Here is a 20,833-nt window from a genome sequence, read left to right on the forward strand (position 1 = left end):
TCCTTCTGTTACTAACTGCCGTACAGAGTGGCTCAGAAACAGCCTTCCATCAACGCACGCTCGGTGCGCAGGCTGGGAATAAGCCGGCGGTGGCTCTAAGGCTCGCACACGAGCGCAGTACCGCTGGCACTGGACCCAACCCGCCGCCAGGCGGAGCCCGCCGAGCGGGACCTCCTCCGCACCGGCAGGGGGCGTCCACGCGGCGGGCAGGGCCGGGTCGGACCGGCGGAGCGAGAGGCGGCCATGGCTGTGCTGCTGGAAACCACGCTGGGCGATCTGGTGATCGACCTCTACACGGAGGAGCGGCCGCGCGGTAGGGGCGCGGCGGGCCGGACCGGGGGGAGCCGAGCGTTGGGTGGCGGTGAGGCGGGCCGCGGGGCCGGGACGGTGCGTGGGGCAGCGCCGTGCTGGGAGCTCCGCGGCGCCGCCATTTGGCGCCCGTGACGCCGCCCGGAGTTGTAGCCGCCCTTTAGCTGGCAGCATCCCCTGTGGGGAAGGGGCCGAGGCTGCTGGCCTCCTCTAGTGCGCTCAGTCCGGGCTTTGGAGCTCCGTGCTGGAACCGGGACCGTAGGAGGGTCAGAGGTTCCGTGGTACCCTTGGGTCTCTGAAGTATTGACAAACACCGACTGCTGCTGGAGAGCTTGTTTGTGTCTGTAACGAGGTGTTTATACATGTAACGCACACTAACACACACTGAAAATATCGATCAGTGACAACGTCTGGCACTGAAAAGCAGCAGTGACCTTCTTTCCTGCTGCTCTAAAGGAACTGGGCAGGAAATGTGTTCCTGCATATGCAGCTCTATTAAGGGGACCTCACAACGTCTCTGACAGTGCTTATAAAGCCCTACGCTGCCAAGTCCTCAAACACCTGCCCCAAAAGCAGCTTTGTACACACGGTCATAAATCTATTCTTATTAGACCCAGAGTTCTTTTACTAAATATGAGTATAATTTCTTGCAGCTTGCCTGAATTTTCTGAAACTCTGCAAGATCAAGTACTACAACTACTGTCTTATTTATAATGTTCAGGTGAGTATTCTCAGTTTTTGGTGTGGTATTTTGTTTGTTTGTCTGAATTCACAAACGTGACAGCATCTTATGTATTTTTCTTTGTGACAGAGAGACTTTATCATACAGACGGGTGACCCCATGGGAACTGGCCGTGGAGGTGAATCTATATTTTGGTAAGTAAAATGTCTGGTGTTTAATCAGCAGAGAGGTAGCATGGGAGTAAAAGGTTGCACTTTGATTGTTTTCAGCTCTTTTAGGGCAGAACTGTTGTTTAGAAGTAAAATTGTTGATGCATAAGCTTCATTGGTTATTATAGCTGAAAACTTCTTTAGTTCCTACACTGATTTTAACCATTCAGAAATGTTTTATGGACAGCATTCTATCTTCAACCTTAGAAATTAAGTTGTAACATGCTGTATATAAATTTCTCTTCATTTCTGAGTGAGCAGATAACTAGGTTTGATTTTGTAAGATGAGAACCATAACTAGATGCTCTGTGGAGGACACAATCATTAGCAGTTTCTACATATATGCTTTTTTGTAACAAAATGTATTTAGCTGGACAGGAGGAGAACACAGGCTGTGCTTCATTTCCTCTGTGAATTCTTATACCCTAAGCAATCCTGCTGTCCTGAAAACTCACCTGAGTTCATTTTAATCATGCTGAATGTGTACTGGGAATTCAGTTTCCTTGTTAAAAATGTTAGTGGTCATGAATGTAAAGGCTGAAGAAATTCACATAGCCATGGTGGAAACTGGCAAAATACGTGTGTTCTGTGTGTTTCACCATAGAATCATAGAATATCGTAGGTTGATAGGGACATCACTGAGCTCCAATCCTCTGCTGTAGGCAGAGTTGCCAAGGATTTCTTTAGGATTTTAAAGGATTCATTTGAAATTGCTGTTAAAAATAGAATGAAAATTGCAGAGAAGAACTGACAACCTGAGTTGGTGGAGAACACAGTATACTGAGATAAATGGCTCAGTTTGAACAGAGTTGCTAGACCAGCGTTGACTTCTCCAAGTCTGACCTGTCAGAGCCTTTAAATAAAAAACTTTGAGCATGTGAATCTGTCATGATCTTGGAAGCAGTTTAATTGTGCTAAGCAGAAGCAAGTCTGGGTGCATGTGCTTACTAGGCGTAAGCCGCTTCTAGGTAGATGAAGTTTGTTTTGATATTGTTCTTTTATAAGGATGGTTTTGGCCCATTAATGCAGCAGGTAGGACTGTGTGTTGAGGAGGAAGGACTGCAGGAGGAAGGACTGTGCGTTGAGGGAATGGTGATACTGCCCTGCTGCTAGCATGTAGAATGGCAGCGTTCACTCCTATTGAAGTCCACAGAACTGACGTTTTGTTCTTGCTACCCTGGAAACTGTTGCAGGGAAACTTTAATTTGAATATTCTCTTCATAAAGACTTACAGTTGTTTAGCAAAATTAGTTCAAACACAATATTATTCCTTAAATTTGTACAAGTGCGTATATTGATCACCTCTCTGTCAATTATGGAGAGAGGTAAAAATCAAGAATAGACTTCAAAAATGGAAAACATTTTAATGATTTGCTGTATCCTGGGTAGGGTTAAGGTACTCTGTATAGTTCTGTGTGTATGGTGAACTGAGCATACAGGCAGATTTAGTGGCTTTCTGTTTGTCATGGAAGAGAAATATGAGGCATAAAATGTGATGGTTTTACAGTGTAGGCTTAATTTATTTTGATGGAACCTTTTTATCAAAATATGTGTTCCCTTCTTGCCCTAGAAAAATGTTACGCTGCATTAGAACCATATAAGCAAGCCTCCAGAAAACCTCTGTGAAAGGCTTCAGAAAAAAAATGTGTTTTCTGTAATATGTAGTAGATTATGTAAGTGTACATGTCCTTAAAAACTATGCACAGATATAATGTACATTCTGGTTTTATTGATAGAATCATAGAATCACCAAGGTTGGAAAAGACCTCCAAGATCATCCCATCCAACTGTCTACCTTTTACCAGTATTTCCTCACTAAGCTCTGCCAGTACAACATCTAAACATTTCTTGAACAGCTCCAGGGATGGTGACTCCATCACCTCCCTGCCTGTTCCAGTGCCTGACCACTCTCTTGGAGAAGAAGTTTTTCCTAATGTCTGACCTAAATCTCCCCTAGGGCAAATGCCAATTAAAAAAAAAAAAAGAAAAGAAAAGTTTTATTTTCTGTTTTATAACGTTTGTTTATCTCACTTCTAAAAATTCATTCTCCTCATAACGTGTTTATTATACATTTTCAGTAAACTGTATGGTGATCAAGCTAGATTTTTTGAGGCAGAAAAAGTGCCAAGAATTAAGCACAAGAAAAAAGGAACGGTGTCAATGGTGAACAACGGCAGCGATATGCATGGATCACAGGTCAGCATGCAGGGCTGGGAGTAAGTCTTGGTACACATCTAAGTAAGGAAAATGAAAATTCCTTGAATTTGGAACATTGACAACAGTGTTGTCATCTCAACAGCATCATCTTATCATGGAATCACAGAATCATGGAGTAGTTTGGGTTGGAAGGGTCCTTTGAGATCACATTTCCAGCCCCCTGCTATAGGCAGACATTCCTCTAGATCAGCTGGCCTTGAATGCCTCCAGGAGGGGGCATAATGTAGTCAAAAGGCTTGTACAAAAAGGGCCATAGATGAGTATTTTTCATTGTGTTCCAGGTGCCAGTAGTTATTTGATTACTGAGAAGAGGTTGAAATGCTCGGCTTCAAATCCTGTCCTAGAAAGATTTGATAAATGTTGTTAGAATTTAATTCTCTATTTTTTTCCCTTCTGTTTATTCACTTTTGTTAATAATGTTATATGATTTAGCTGATATATAGAGTGGGCAGGAAAAAAGCCTGTAGTTAAATGTTACATCTTAATTTGGAAACTGAATTCAGAATTTGTTTGTATGACTACATTGTATTAATGCAAGCTTTAATATCCTTGCCAAAATTATTATAAAACAGTTTTTGAAAGTGGTGTTGTTTCTAGTTCATCTGTGCAAAGCTGTAGATGTGTTTAAAGCCCTATCTCACGTAATGATACTATTTCTGAATAATTATTTTGGATGCATTGTCAGTCATTTTTATGGGTTAAAATGCCTCACGTGAAACATTCATATGTTTGAATTGAAAAAAAGGTGTTTTTTGTTTTTTTGTTTTTTTTTTTTACATGATCAAAGAGCAACTTAAAAAAAGCCCTACAGTTCTATTCCACCTACAGCTTGTTGTAATCTATTGGAGTTAATTTTCCTGCTTCTATGCACTGTTAGTTTAAAAAAAAAAAAATTATATAGTCTTTTAGAAACAATGGCATTTGTATTGATAGTTAAGAATGCAGTTTGCTAGCATGTAGGCATATGGCAATAAATGCAGTTACCACTAGCATTACCACAGCTTCTTTGTAAGGAAAGAAAAATTTCAAGAAAAAAAAATTACTGTGGATGATTTTATATCTTCTTTTGTAGTTTCTTATTACAACAGGGGAAAACCTGGATTATCTGGATGGTGTGCATACAGTATTTGGAGAAGTGACTGAAGGCATGGATGTATTGAAGACAATTAATGAAACCTTTGTGGATAAAGATTTTATCCCGTATCAAGATATCAGGTGTGATTGCATTTAACCTCACTTTTTGATTAATATGTTATAATTTAAGAAATTTCTCTTTGGAAACTAAATTAATATAGCAATACAAAGCGACTTGTATTCTTTTATCTTTATATTATTGGTCAAATGCTTTATAATCATGTCTTAATAGGAATTTCTTCTAAAAGGAACTTAGTATTTATTATGGAAGCGTGTAATGAGTTAATGAGTCATGAGCCATTAATCTGTAAATCAGTATAGGTATCTCTCCTCATATGGATTCTGTGTTTTATGTAGTTTTTTAAGAACTTGCAGAACAGGGATGGAAGTGTCCAAACTAAGCTGTAGGACACTACACTGGTGATGGACACCAGAATAATCGATGGTCGCTCTAAGCAGTTTTGTTCCTTCGGGTTCTTTTGTGAATTCTTTGTGTGGTTTGAGAAGTTAGGAAACAGCAAAAAGGTAAAATGTTGCTTCGGGCATCAGGGGGAAATTCTTTACCCAGAGAGTGGTGAGGTGCTGGAACAGGCTGCCCAGAGAGGTTGTGCATGCCCTGTCCTTGGAGGTGTTCAAGGCCAGGTTGGATGGGGCCCTGGGCAGCCTGGTTTAGCATTAAGCGTGGAGGTTGGTGGCCCTGCATGTGGCAGGGGGGTTGGAGATTCATGATCCTTGAGGTCCCTTCCAATCCTGGCCATTCTGTGATTCTGTTTTTAGACTTTACTAGACTGTAGACTGGAAATAGCTCTCTAAGAAACAAACAGATACTAGAATAAGAAAATGTGCATCTGTTGCCTGTACAGAAGCATCAGTTTTAGTATTTACAAGCATATTCTATGTTTGACTTTCTGGGATATAGCTGGGAATCACCAGGGCTGGTTTCCTTTTATCTGAGTAAAGATAATTTTATTTGCTTGTGACTGGTGCTGATCTTGATGTTGCTTTCTATTAGGATAAATCATACAGTAATTCTGGATGATCCGTTTGATGATCCACCTGGCTTGCCCATTCCTGATCGCTCACCAGAGCCTACTAAGGAACAGCTCGATGTGAGTCTTTGTGATGGCTTCTTGGGGAAAGGTTGGGAGAAAGAATTAAATGAGTAGATCCTTGTTAGTCACCAGCACAGGCTTTGTCAAAATCCGTGTCTTTAATAGTTTGTAAATTCTTTAGCATAGGAGGATAAGAGATGCTTTTCTACTGTGCCAGCTTGAGTTCTGATACGTGAAATGCTTGTCTTCTTTTTGGGGATATTGCTGTGTTTAAACAAATACCTGTTTAATCTGTCAGAAAATGATAGAAGTTATTTGAGCGATTTGCTGTCCTGTGGTGGCATAAGTTTGGAAAGCCGTAGTTCAGATTTCTAATTAAAGACTATTTAAGCACAACATTCAGAATATTCACCTCTGATGTTACTTTTTTTTTTTTGTACACTCATCTGGTGGAACACAAATATTACTACATTTTTTAATATGAAATTGCTTGTTGTTGGTTCTCTTTTATATCGAGAAATGTTCTGTTTGTATTTCATTGTAAGCATTCTTGGTCATTCTTTTATGTCTCCAAGCATACATACTGTTGTGGTGTATTTCTTTAGACAGAAGGAACGTGCTAGAAATTTAGTTGTAGTGAATAACTTAGTCACAGCATACAGTTATGAAAGTTGCCAAGTGATACTACCTCTCTATATGGATACAGTTCTTTCAAGCAATGAATACATTAACCAGAGAGAATACTGTTCGTCTTTGAGCTTAATAGATACATAATTGCAAGATTGAAATTAGGCTTTGGAGGTAAATCTGTACTCTGCTTAATCTCTCACATACCGTCAGATCTGCTGAACAGTATAAGAAATTTTACATCTCACTGCCCAACTTGGCAGAAACTTGAAAGCTTGCTCTTAGTTTTCCCCTGCCTGTGGCATGACAGAAGATACAGCTTTTGATGTATTTGAAGTATTTGTAGGAGCAGCAGTGTTCTAGAGATACCGATGAGGGGAGAACCTTAAACTTCACATCTTCCTGGTGGTAGATGTGCAGAGATATGTTGTTGTTGTTGTTGTAGTACATTATATTTAGTATGGTCCTATAGGACACAACAGAATTTTCTGGTGTTATTTCGTTTCTGGCAGGAACTATCTAGATTAGACATGAGCTGATACTTGTGATGAGTTGTTGAGTATGAGGTTGTAAAAGAATTCAGAAGATCAAACTGTGTTCAGTTCAAATTGAGCCTGAAAGTTCATATGTAGTTTATGGTGCCTGAAGCTCATGAGGGTAGCTCTTTTCTTTTTTGACCTGAGTGGAGAGAACAAAAGGAAAGACCAGCTCTGCAGAGATACGTGGCTGGAGCATTTTTCTTGTCTTGGGGGGAGAAAGTGATATCCAAGTAGTATTTGGAAATAGAGAATTTTTGCCTGGAGTTTAATTAATTTTTTCTTTAATTTTTTCAGAGTGGAAGAATAGGAGCAGATGAAGAAATTGATGACATGAAAGGACGGTCTGCAGATGAAATAGAAGAAGTTCAGGCAGAAAAAGAGGCAAAAACTCGTGCCATTCTTCTGGAAATGGTGAGCATTGTTTTCTCTTTACTTTTCTGGTGTTATTTCTGTTTCTGTATATGCATGTGCTTCTTGTATTATGTGTAGAAAGTTGTAGAAATTTATCTTGAAATTGCTGATATGATGTCATGGCTCAGAATCCATGCTATTATGTGTCTGTGGTACAATGAAAAGAAGTAAGCATGAGCACTTGATATTTGTGACTTACTGGAAGTGGTTTTTGTCAGTGCTGTATCATTTTCAGGGCCAGGAGGAGGCCAAGGAGTGAATCCAATTTTAAAACTTAACATACATAATGTGCTGCTAATGTCTTTAATCCCCAAAAAAGGTTTAGCCTGCATGGGAGAGAGCTGAGCAAACTTGAAATAGACTCTTCACAGTAGTTTACATCTATCCTGTGTGTAATGGCTGTCTTCCTTCTGTGGGATTATCTGAAATTTAACATTAGCTACAGTGTTGCAGAAGATCTACAGCCCTGTGTTCTTGTTTTGCATCAGCATTGGGCCACTGATGTGTTTTCTTGGATAAAGCTGTCTTTAAAATTAAAAAAAAAAAAAAAAAAAAAAGGGGCAAGGGGGAATGTGAACCAATGTGATAATGAGTGTTGCTGGATAGTTTGCAGTGGGGAGCAATGTTATCTAAGCTGAAGAGATTTAAAAAAAAACGTAGCGTACTGTTTGTTTCACTGATTTCAAAGACAAACCTAAAAACTCACAGCAGTTAGTTTCATTGTTCCTTTGTCAAAACAGTAAGCTTCTCTGGCACTGTCTTGTGCTTAAGCTATTTTCTGAAATATGTTCCTTACTTGTGTTATTCTGCTTATCTAACAAATGTACATTTACCTTTTTATTAGCATATTAAGTGAAATAGACATAAGTTGTTTATTATCAGTAGTCTTTCATTCAAGTTTTTAAAGAAGTGCTGTAATACAGTGGGAGATGTTGTGATTGTTTGTATTTTCCTCTGGAACATAGATTGCTGGTTTTGATGTAGGAATTTTGACCAGAGATTGCATACATCAAAGTTGTGTGCACTGTAAGCAAGTGTTGCCTCTAAGCAGGCGTGAGTGCTGGCTCCCTTCTGTCTTTCTGAAGTAAGTTGTGTGATTGTAATTTCTCATCCTTATTAAGTTAGGATGAACTAGAATTTATGGACAGAAATAATGAAAGTCTATTTCTGAACCCCACAGGTGGGAGACTTACCAGATGCAGAAGTCAAGCCACCAGAAAATGTGCTGTTTGTTTGTAAACTGAATCCCGTGACCACAGATGAAGACCTAGAAATAATATTTTCCCGATTTGGTCCAATTAAAAGGTAATTATTGTAATGTGAAACAGAATGCTTTCTTCAAACTGAGCGTGACGCCCATCAGTGTTATTTAGGTTAAGTAGTTATTCTGGTGTGTCTATTTACCCACTGTCAGACCGCAGCAGTGGTGATACAAAGTTACATCTCACCAGCTGAATATCCTGTCCCCACAGTTGCTTTGAGTGAACACCTAGGGGAAGTACAGGAGCAAATGAAACAAATATGGGACTTTCCCCAGTCCCCCACCCTTTCCCTCCTTTCAGTAGTTTACAGTTCAGCTGCTGCATAAGTAAGATACAGTCACTGGGTGGGGTTGGTTTTTTTGTTTGTTTGTTTTTGTGAGAACTTGTACAGTTTTGGATAAAGCAGTACACATTTGTAGCACCCAGTATGTTCTGTCTTGAGATGTTCCCTGTACCTGTTGTCCTTTTCAGTTTCTAGCCTGGCTCCTAGTAGTTGCAGTTGATTTCCTCTTAAGTTGGTGTGGGGGATTAAAAAAAAAAAAAAAAAAAAGAAAGAAAGAAAAAAAAAAAAAAAAGATGGGTAGTGAAACCAACTTTCCTATAACTCTCTAATGTATATAATCCCAAATAATCTTTTTTTTTCTGGCTAGGTGTACAAGTGTGCATACTTTATAGAGGAATTTTCCTTACCTTGTTTCCCTTTTCTCAACTTTTTTCTGTTCTTCTGTTCTCACCTCAAGATGAGAGGACTATAACTGCTTACAGCATTAAGGAAATTACAGAGTTACAGTGGCACAGTGATATTCTCCACTTTGTTTTCAGCCTTATCTAATTACTCCTGGGGCTACGAATGCTTTAAAACCTGGGCTGTTTTCGCCATATTGATTTCACCAAAAAAAATCATATACATTTTAGAGTCTTTCTCTTTTAATTAATTGTAATTAATTGTCAGCTCAGGTTCTGTCACTTTTCACAAGGCACAATTAGGATTTTTCCCCCCATGCTCATCTGACTGTGTTTGTCTGCACTGATGGTCACTTTCTCCTTAGTTGTTCAGTTAGACTCCTAGGAACTTGGCAATTTTTTTCTGTCTTGAACTATTTAATACTGTCCCCAAACTCCATGAGTGACCTCCTTAGTTTCTTAAGAGAGAATGACTATTTATGTCTTGCACTTGCTTATTAGTACAGTCATCTTGTGTGCTGTTATTGCTTAGTTTCCCCCAAAACCTTTGTTGCAGGAATTTATTGGAACTTCCAGAGAGATTTCAGAAGTGTATCACTAGCACTACCCCTTTTGAAGAACTTCAGTTAGGTGTATTGAGGTCGTCTCGAGTCTCCTATTTATTCAGAAGCTCAGTAAGCCAGCATTGGGTTCCTTTTCTACTGGTTTGTGCAGGATTGACAGCAGGCATGCAGACCTGCAGACCACCAGATCCTTCACTAGACTCTGTAGGATGGATGTGAGAAATTGGCATTGCATTGCTATCCTTACAAATGGAGCATAATTTTTGGATGTTCTAGAGACTTTTTACAGTTTATCAGTTTGTTTAATAAACTGTTCTGCAGTCCTTCCACTTTCAAATAGATCCTCTGAATAATCCACAAGGAGAAGGGATGTTGCACATGTCCTGCTTTCACTAATCACAGGCTGCCTCCTAATTCTCACCAACAAGCTCTCCTCTGGGTCATCCGTCACCCTCAGGTGGAGCTTCATACATTCTAGCTGCTCTCTCTCATAAAGAGCAGCTCTGCTGCATTGCCTCACTGACATGACTTTCCTAAAAAGTGAATAGCCATCCATGACAGCATTCCTGTTATGCAAGCTGTCCTTCCATGTCTTCATGATCACAATAAGATCATGTTCTGTGACCTCATACAGATCTCTAGTGCCTCCTGTTTAATTCTCATGCTGCATGCATTAGTATACAGGCACTTTAGGGAAGTAGAGGGTGAAGGTATCCCTAGAGGGATACTTTCTTCTCAATTAATGGCTGCTGAAGAGAATTCATATAGCTTGTATGAGCAGTCTTTTCTCCTTCCTCTTTTTTTCATCTCGACCACCTTGTGGATTGTGTGTTAAATCCTAGTATGTCAGTTGCTCAGTGCAGATGAAGGACATTCAGGTCTCACACTGATACCCCATTTACTGTACTGGTTGACTGTTTCAAACTTTGTGAGCAGAATTCTCACATTATGGCAAGAGTTTGGCAGTACTTATGCAACACTATAATTATTGCCATTTTGCATTTCCTAATCCAATAGTTCAGGCTTCATTTTTTTTATTCAGTGAGCTTCCTGATAAGATGGCTGCTCATGAGCTACCCTCTAAAAGGAGAAATTTGTCACAGTATCTGTTTAAACTTTCCTTTTCCTTCATAAAACCAGAATGTGAGGTTTATTTTCTTCCATTAATGAAATGCAAAAGACTTGATCACCAGCAGTAACTTGAAGTAAGCTGAAAAGTAATTATATTTCATCAGAATTTCATCCCTAGCTCTACAATTCATTCTTATTTCACATTTCAAGGTAAGGACTTGTGAGTTAAGTGTAGTAGTTACTCAACTGATTAATGTCACATGTGCCTTCTCTGTGCAGAAACACTACCACCTTACCAGGGATTTCAGAATCAACTGTTACAATACTTTTTAGGCCTGTTTTTTTTTTTTTTTTTTTTTCCCTTTTATATTTTAAGTGTTTGTTATTCTTCCTTTTAATCAATGCTTGCCTGTCCTATGCTTTGTGCTCCAGAAGCACTAACGTTTTAATTTCCTGACAATTTTTCAGCTGCGAAGTGATTCGAGACTGGAAGACTGGTGAATCTCTTTGTTATGCTTTCATTGAGTTTGAAAAGGTATGGTTTTTAACTATGCTGTATGTAGATTTTGCTTGTGCAAGTTCATTTTCAGTATACTTCCATTAAAGAACAGTACAATCCTCAAGTGTGGGGCACCTGACATTTTCTCTTACTGACTTAGTTACAGAAATTGTATGTCCTAAAGCAGGCCGAAGTCTTGATTCAGCCTAGCAATACCAATATGTACTTAGCCTGCCTTGAAGTCAGTGGATTTGGAGCAGGTCTTTTTATTTCCCAGAGCATGCTTTCTAACAGTTTTGAAGAGTAAAAGAAGGGAATGTTGGGAGGAGTACTGCATAAAGAGAGGAGAAAGAATTGAAGATGGTAGATGGGTGTCTGCAGTACTGTACCTTATGTTCAGTTTGTAAATCGTGTCAGCTTTAAGCTGCTCTTACAGTGTTACTGTTACAAGTTTTCTTTATGGTGTATAACTTCTTTACAGAGACTTTCTGATAGTCTCTAATCTGTGAGGAAAACTAGACAACACTGGAAAAGTCAGAAGACTCTTCGTTAGCCTACTTGTGTACTTAAAATAGAACTTCTGTTACCTATGTTGTTGTCCCTTATTCCCTTTTTTTCCCTAAATGTTACATATACTTTCTGAAGTGGTGAAATAAAATGAAAAAAAGATGGAAGTTGGGATGTTTACACTGGGACAAAGCATAATTATTTCTTTTGAAATGGTACAATGCAGAAACTGCTGTGGTTTGGGCAATTTTAGAAAAATACTCCGTGGAATGTTGTTTGGAAAATGTGTACCCGTGAGCAGTCGAGTTGGTGTTTGAGCTCTTCAGTGAATACTGTTATGAAATAGTCACGAGTGCACATTTTCTGGAAATGTTAATATCAGGAGGAAGACTGTGAGAAAGCCTATTTCAAAATGGACAACGTGCTGATAGATGACAGACGGATACATGTGGATTTTAGCCAGTCTGTTGCAAAGATTAAGTGGAAAGGAAAAGGTGGGTATGCTTGTGATTCTTTGACTCCTTATTGACTCCTAAGCTGTGACTTCTGAACTATAAATAATGATGTAAAGAGAAGCAGTTGAGAACTTAAATCATCTCATTTTTGAGGATGTGAATTTCCTGGCAGCACAGGAACACAGAGCAACAAAGTGTCTAGCTCTTCTCTTCACTTCTTCCATAAGGAAGAGTGGAAGGGTTTCCTACTGCTACTTTAACTGGGTAGGTCAGAAAGAAAAAAATATTTTATCGTAGATTGTCTTTTACTAGATGGATTTTTGCCAGTTAATCATGAGCTCCTCATCTCAAACTTTAGAAGTGTTGCCTTTGGAGATACTTACAGCAACATAGTATAGCAGTACAGTGTTACTTTCTGGGTACTTCTCATTATTCAGTGTATAGCAATTGAAGGTATAGGACAAAAAGTGAATATTTAGGATAGGGTTATCACCTCTGTAGGCCAACCTTATTGTATAGCTTGTGAGGTCTTTATTAACTGAATTACATGGAATTTTTTTCTTTTTCTGGAGCAACATAGATCTACATTTTCCTAAATATTGGAAAGCTAAACTATACTGTCATTTTGTTGAACTTATTTGGTACCCATAGAGTGACACAGGCAAAGGAGTGTCATTCCCCTTTGGTTGCTGTTTCTGACCTAGCCGGGCAATAGCAGGTTTCAGATGTGACCGGGAGGTGGCAGCACGTTGCTATGAAATAGTATCTTGGTCTGTGAGCTGCTGTTGCCAAGTGAATGAATGGACAGAGAAGTCTGTGATGTCCCTCTTAAATCAAGTCATAACACTTTTTGGATAGCCTGTGAATTCAGATGGAGATCTGCAGCTGTCTCAGAGGTTTTCCTTGTGCACGTGGGAGTAGAAAGTCATTTAATAATGAGGGTAGTCTTTAGGAAACAGAATTTTAAGTAGCGTGACATAGGCCCTGTAGAGAAAGAGGAACATCATCTCCACTGTACATGAGTGAAGAGAAAGCCATATGCTTTTTAATGAGATCTGCAAGCAAGAGAAGCACAGAGTCATGATTTGTACTACACGCTTCTACTCTGACATTCAGATGTCAGTGTTGCTAGGAAGAGCCCTCAAACTCATAAATGGAATGCAGTGGTAGGTGTGAGTCTTATTGTTTTTTTTTTTTTTTTTTTCTTTTTTTTTCTTTTTAGTTCTGCCAACTAATTTTTTTTCTGCCAACAGGTGGGCAATACACCAAGGATGATTTCAAAGACTACGAAAAGGAACGTGATAAACCTTCAAAATTTGCTCTAAAAGAGAAGGTGAAACCAAAGCAGGAGTATCCTTTTTCAGTCAAAGGCATTTTTTGTGCCAAGGAGAGCTTATGAAAGCAGGCTGGGAAAGATTTCATATTATTAAAGCTTGCCAAGTGGATGTTTTTGCTACCACTTCATATAACCATCTCACGTTTGAGATAGAATTAAGCGTTTTGCCTGTTTCATATGATGACTTGTGTGAATTTAATGAAATCAGAATATGCTGTTTTATTCAAGTAATTATTGTTTCCTATGTAGAGCAATAGAGTGGCATAAGGCATAACAGAGACTTTTGGTTTTGCATGGGATCTGCTGTATCCACAATGAAAGAAGAGCGGTAACGAAATGTTGTTTTGTGATCCTGCTTTCCTCGTGGTGCAGAAAACTGTAACTTGTTCAGAGATCCACAGGTAGAAAAAAAAATAAAAAACTGAGATCTGGCTGTACAGTTTATCAGGATAAGATTCAGTTGTTTAGGATCAGTTGAATTTTTTCAGTACCTGTATGTCTTGGTAAACCCTATCTGGTAAATTGGGGTTAGTCTCCTTTATGAACTTCTCTGTTCTTATATTTATTAAGTAACAAATCTGTTCTTAACCAATACTATCAGTGCTAAGTATGACCTTGTGCTTGATGAGGAAGAAGAATCTCAAACAATTCAGTCACACTTGGCTAAAAAACAGAAGAAGAAAAAGCACTACCACTCTGAAGATGAAGAAGATGACAAGAGGACCAAAAAATACAAGGTATTTAGCTCTCGTTGAATGAATGATTTAACTTTATATCAGTTTGTTGCTCTATTAAGAGAAGCCAGGAAGAAGTAATCTGATTTACAACTGAGCACCCTGTGTGCAAAGTCCCACAAAGTACAGCAGCTGTGAATGTACAGAAGGCTAATGTTGTGAAGCTTTCCTGGGTCTTTCTGGACTTTTGGAAGCGAGGCATGGATGCTTTGGCAAAAAGCCACTCAGAATAAGAGGCAATGTAGCCTCTCAAAGGGTGGAAGATCTTCAGCGTTTTGAACCTGCTATTCCCAGCCATAAACCAGAAGTTCATGAAATTTCATGAATGCAAACTATTTCCGATATTCTTGCCAAAACTTTGTGCGTTGGCTTTCTCCCATGTGGAACCAGAAACACAGTCTCTTTGCATTGTCTATTTTTTTGGGGTTTTTTTTGACGTTGTTTTGGAAGCGTGTGTGTAAGATTTGTATGCCTGTTTGCTTGGATCCAGACTGTGCTAGTGTACAGTGCTGCAAGGCAGGCTGTGGGGAAGGCTGTGAGGAGGCAGCGGTTCTGCCATTCAGTCTTTTCACTGCAGCCTCTGCAGTCAGCATTTTCACATTTTTCTGAACCTAACATAGTCAATATGCTGATCTTTCGTGGGAACTGAATGAAGGGTCAAGTACTCTTGAAATTTGAGCATTATGTAGGGGTAAGCTAAGCAGAAAATATAAACATCCAGTGTTTTAACAGTGCAGGTTTTGCGTGAGAACAAAGCTGTCTTCAAGCAACTTTGCAGAAAGTGATAAGGTTCCAGCTACAGTAAATAGAATCATCCTGGCATTTATTTTGAGTACCGTTTTAAGTGCTGTGTACAGAGAGCATACCTGATTCTGTTGTTGCATCACTTCTTGCTGTGATTCTAAAAAAAACTTTTCTCACAAACACTGGCAATGTTTTGTCACTTTTCATTGCTACTCTTGGTCTACTGCTCACTGGTGGTATCAGTCTTCTAATTACTGCTTGTGTACTAACTGGACTGGGATCCTTTGAGTGAGGGAAGGATCTGGTCAGATAAGTCTGAAGCATAAAATGTTTGCAAGGGGTCTGCCTTCATATTGTTTTGGACTTCCTCCAGTCTTTTTGGCTGATTGACAATATGTTTTCAACATTCTTGCCACAAATATTTTGGCATGTAAGAGCTGCTCTTGAAAGTTCAGAAAATACACATACAGAACTGGCTGGTCATGTGTTATCAGCAGAGAACATTTAAAAATCATTCAGATGCCTCCTCACTGTGCTCACATTCGCTTTTTGTCTCTACAAACATTCAGTAAGTGTTGGTGAGTGTCACTGAGCGTCAGATTTTCTGCATGGAGGCATTCAGTAACACACCTTTGCTTCATATGTATTGGAATATTAGGGGAAGGCTCAGCCTCTACTACTGTATCACTGACATCCACCTCTGATGTTCTGTACCAACATCAGAAAATAAGAGGGATTACTTTGGGGGCAGCTGTTGTAAAAGAATATAGTTAAGTTTTGTTACTTTATATACATTATTTTAATTTTTTTAATGAAAACATGTACAAAAGAGAGCAGCAAAACCATAGAACTAGCGGGATATGTGGCCCTGTTTTTGTGAAACTAATACATCATCCAGGTTTGATGGCAGTGGTTGCAGTTCTTCCTAAGCTCTCAAAGTATTCGTCAGATATTTTTGATGAAATTTTACTCTTCCTGTACTTCATCCCTCAGAATAGTTGTTCACAAATGTGTGTACGGCCAAAAGTTGCACAAATAAGGTGTGACTGTGAAGTGAGGGGTAGTTCTCACTGGTAAGAGAGGGCTTATAAAAGTCTGGTAAAGAGACATTTTTAACTGCAACTTAATACATTCCAGTTGAGAATTGTCATGTTGACTTCAAGTGGAGTTGCAAATAAAGAAATTGATGATTTTTTTGCAATCTTGAAACCTGTACTCAAATTCCTTTATCAAAACAAAAAGTACAACTGCATACTTTTCACTGTTCACAGGGTCATGTTTAGCCAGTGCATCACAATGCATAAACTTATTTGCCATCCCTTGAGGCAGTGCCCTGTGGGATTCTGCCCAGGCAGGGTTAATAGCACAGCAATGTTCAGTTGGTGCTGAGGGAAGAGCTGCTGCCATGATGGCTGCGGCTTGGACATGCCTGCTCTTGTACAAATGAGTTTTGTGTATTTAGTTCCATATAGAATATCTGTGAGTGATTTGAATGTGGCTCTTTCCAGGTAAACTTTGCTGGCAGCTTAGCTGACAAATCATACTTAGAATATACTATATATATTGTGTGTGTGTGTATATATGTTAGTTTATAATTGAGTCTTAACCTGGGGAACTCGTACCATAACCAAGGAGGGAGATGTGTTCTTGAGGCAGTGTCTGAGGCCTGCACAAAGCGAAACAGTATGGAACTTTTTGGATCAGTAGCACATTTAGTATAAGCAAACGGTTTTCCATTAAACCTATTTTAGAAGTAGGAGAAGCATTTGAGGTAAAAACTTTAAAACAACAGCTAACCTAACACAGTCAGTTGCCAGAGATCATAATGATTATGCATCACGTACAGACTTCTGTCCTGAAACCTTAGTATTGCAGAGGTTTTAACTGACAGAGAGCAGAGTCCAGTAATAGAAGGTTCTGGCAACTGAAATTGAAGTTGGTGCTACCAGCTCCAGCTATGACTGAAGAAAAGGGACTTTTATTTTCTGAATAGTTTCCATGATGTAGAGTTGTTTTTCTGTTCTCTTACTCTTTTTTTTTTTTTTTTCTTTAGTGTATTTTGACTCATCCCTTTTCTTAGTTTGACACCAGTTTCCTGAATCTTCAGCCTCGGAGCTGAATGTTAAGAAGATATTTTTGAACCTTGTGCTGTTTGATGTGATTCCAGAGGGCTGAAGAGGTAGGGTCTTGTGGCTGCTTTTAGTAGGCAACAGGATGTGGGTCTGGAGCAAGAGGCTGCATCAGTGCGTGGGTTTGAGAATAGGATTTGGCAGAGTATTTTGATTGCTTTTGCTTGAGACCCACATTATGACTTTGTACCCTTAGCAGCTTTCTGGGTCTGTGGAGGAGTATAGCACATCTGATGGATTTCTGTTTGACGTAGGGTCTCTGAATTTCAGATTTCTGCACTTGTCATTTTAGCAAAAATGTATTGATCTTTCTGTTTTTAATCTCCTCCTCTTACTGCTTGTTGGACAGTATTTGATTAGGTTTGATCAAAATCTCCTTACTGAAACTCTTTTGTTTGATCCTTTTAGCATTTAATTAGTGTGCTTTATGTACATAGAGGTGGCGTATATTTATTCTGTGCTTGTAGTCATGCTATTTCAGAGTGGTTTACGTTCAAGACTTGTTTGGCACACTTCTGGCAAAGTCAGTCATGACTTCCAGGGAAGTTTCTTCCCCTCTTTTAATAACTCCTTCCTCGTGTGTTCACCAACACACTGGTGACTGGATCGTGGCTTGTTTGTTGGCTGATCAGAAGCAATGATCCTGCATTGGGAAATCTGGACTTCAGCAGTGAGAAAGAAATCTGTTTTTAAGTAGTAGTCTTCTGCTTTCAAGAGGAAAACAGCATTTTTCTGACTTGGGTAGTGCACAAAGGATTCAATTTCAAATACTGTTATTACTTCTATTAATGCAGTGTTTTGAAGACTTAACGTTTTTCTACGCCAGAGAAGTGAAAGAGGTAAAATGTTAGTTAAGGAGAAATATAATTAATTTTTTGGGAACTAAGATGCAATTCATCCTCTTAATTCAAATTGCTATGTTGTTTCTTTAGTCTGCAGTGGTATTATCTGCCATGCCAACCTTTTTGTGGCACTTGCAGCTTCAGACATGCCCTGTACACCTTTGTCTCAAATGCTTTTTGAAAGATGGTTGTACTTATCTGGCTCCATGCTCATGTGACTTTTTTAATCCTTTCAGCAAGTTGCCCTTTTCTATGACATTCAAGGCAGGCTATTTGTCATTACATTCAAGTCTTCACTAGCCTTTCCCCTTGTAAATGAGGAGTTCTGCTTCTAGCTGGGCCAGCAGCCTCTCTCTGATGTTTTCTTTGTAGATTTTGTACTGAGAGTTGTTCTGTTTTTTTCCCGATTCCCCTTGTGTTCTCCCTCAGCAACAAGGCACCCTGAAGATAGCAGGGCACTGTGCCCCCACCTGCTTTACTAGCCAGTATTTTTGTCTTGTTCCACTCTGCTTCACAGCTGGGGGGTTCACGTTCTGATGTTCACTCAGTCCTTGACACAGAGAGACATGGAACCCAATTTCCTGTTCAAACATGGAAACCAAGGATTTGGGGTTCATTTGTAACATATTTGATAAAATACTTAAAGGGAAGTTGTGCATAATTCTGAAGATGACTGGGCAAACCTCTTATAAGTAACTGGAAGCAACAACACTCTGTTTTTGTTGATTCAGATTCCAAAAATGTACTGAAATAGAGGTCAACAATAAAGATATAGAATAAGCATTTCACTACCAGTGAGATTACTGTATTCAGCAGCAGCAGAAATTTTTGTTTATGTTTGTAAAGATCAAATCTGTATCTGTGCGTGTGTGTTGGTTCCTGGGGTTTTGTATTTCCTATTGCAACTGTAGAATTTCAGCATTATCTGCATAATCCTGAAGGCAGCATTTGCTCTTGGGAGTTTGCCCTGGGGCTAATGCTGGTTGCTGCCTTTCTGGAAGAAGGTTGCTTGGAGGAGAGTTTCCACTTAAATAAAAAAAAAAATTTGCTTGTTTGTAATGTGGTTTAGGTTTTAGCCATACACTATGGTAAATGTTACTGCACGTATTTAGAAAAATGAAAACTAAAATTAAGAAAGAAATACAATATATTTGGTGCAAGCATTTCTCCTAGCTCATAAAATATATTACAACCCCGCTAAATATGATCTATACTTACGAGTGTATGTGTTGGTACAAAACTGTCAGGCAGTCGTACCTTCAGAAGTGGCCACTGCCTTCTTAATGCCAAGCTCTATATGTATATTCCTCCAGGATTTGGAAACTGCCTCTTGTATTTTTGCCTTCCTGAATATCTTAATTGAATACTAAGAACAAAATAGTTTCTAGCAGTACTTAAAAATGTCAGGAATTCACATGTTAAAACTCAGTGTTTTTAGTAAGAAAATGTTTTGAGTTCTGTGACTTTCCAGGTGAAATGGTAACTTTCAGAAGGATCTTGTTGTTTTAAACTGCTGTGAGGCTGGGGCCCATATGGGTGTTGGTGTTACCACATAGTCGTTCCAGCATGTTGTGTGTCATAAATCTATCAGTGTGGCATTTCACAATCTGAGTAATGAATCCATTTCTCCTTCCTTTACTCCAATATGCTGTGTCAGTGATTTTGTACTATCCACCTATTGCTGCAAGCAAAGCAGGTGTGTGTATTTCAGGTAGAATCAGCCTTAGACTGTTATGGAACCAACCATTCGTGACTCTTTCAAGCTCTTCTCATGCCTTTGTATTCTTTTCCACTTCTGTCTGTAACTGCATGTCCATCCAATTCCTTTTACAGGATTCTGATCGAAAACATGAAGGAGAACGCTGTAGAGAGAAGGTGAAGAGTGAGAAGAAAGACAGGCATCGGAGTCGCAGCCGATCTCAAGAGAGAAGTTACAGCAAACATAAAGACAAATACAGAGAAGATGTCCGAATAAGGGACTGGGATAGAAAGAGAGACAGAAGCAGAAGTCCTAAGAAATCAAAAGACAAAGAAAGGTCTAAGTACAGATGATGGAGGAGCAGGAGATACGAGGGGACTAAAATAGTGTTTTCTTCCTGCATTTACAACATGCTATCATATGACCATACAAATTCAAAGCAGCTACGTTCTGTCAGCTGTTTGGCCTTACAATTCTTTGAATTCCCAGTGTATGACTTGGAGTAAGGCTTGATTCCTAAAAGGTTTTGTTGTTTTTTTTGTTTTTTTTTTTTAATAAAATGTTTAACATTAGTGGAATGATTTGAGTCTCCAATGAGGAATGTAGTCTAAAGCTTTTTGGAAATGTAAACACATGCTATCAAGTGAATTGCCTACTGAAGGGATTGCAGGACATGCTTCCTTTCTGCGAGGAGAATGTACTTGTCTTTCAGCACTCTTAGATGCTGTGGTAAAGGAGTATGATAGAGAACCTGGGAGTCAAAAATGTTATGTGCATGCTCCCTCTAAAAAGGATCTGATACCATTTGCACAAGTGCTCAGTGCTCTGTTTCCTTCTTTTAAAATTAAGAGCTACAGGTTGCCTTAGTCCTGACAGCTCTCACTTGCTGAGAATGGTGCAGCAGTGCTTAAAGGCATTGAAGTACTGCACTGCTGCTTGCAAGGGTACTGGAAATGCTGCACTGTACTAAATCATTTGCACTAACTTGCTCTTTTGTTACATAGATCCCTTGGCTGTGTGACATTATTGGAAGATGCCTCTCAAAACGTAAGGTTCACTTGCTACTTGGCACAGCTGCAGTCAGTGTTAAAGATCTTGAGCTCTGTCGTGTCAGGACATCCAGCTGTT

General features: G+C 39.3%; 1 protein-coding gene across 1 annotated transcript; it reads left to right on the plus strand.

Moving 5' to 3' along the window:
* The first annotated feature begins 201 nt into the window (after positions 1–201).
* PPIL4 (peptidylprolyl isomerase like 4) lies at positions 202–20,286 on the plus strand. Its single transcript, XM_042894613.1, has 13 exons — positions 202–313; positions 963–1,030; positions 1,121–1,185; positions 3,279–3,396; positions 4,490–4,632; positions 5,564–5,660; positions 7,064–7,180; positions 8,361–8,485; positions 11,229–11,295; positions 12,149–12,260; positions 13,475–13,571; positions 14,159–14,294; positions 19,840–20,286. The coding sequence occupies exons 1-13, from the start codon at positions 244–246 to the stop codon at positions 20,056–20,058; spliced, it is 1,434 nt and encodes a 477-aa protein (XP_042750547.1). The 5' UTR covers positions 202–243; the 3' UTR covers positions 20,059–20,286.
* The last annotated feature ends 547 nt before the right edge of the window (positions 20,287–20,833 follow it).

The sequence above is a fragment of the Lagopus leucura genome, unplaced genomic scaffold, assembly GCF_019238085.1.
Source record: "Lagopus leucura isolate 7727_CA_CO unplaced genomic scaffold, USGS_WTPT01 Super-Scaffold_73, whole genome shotgun sequence".
NCBI classification, from domain to species: domain Eukaryota; kingdom Metazoa; phylum Chordata; class Aves; order Galliformes; family Phasianidae; genus Lagopus; species Lagopus leucura.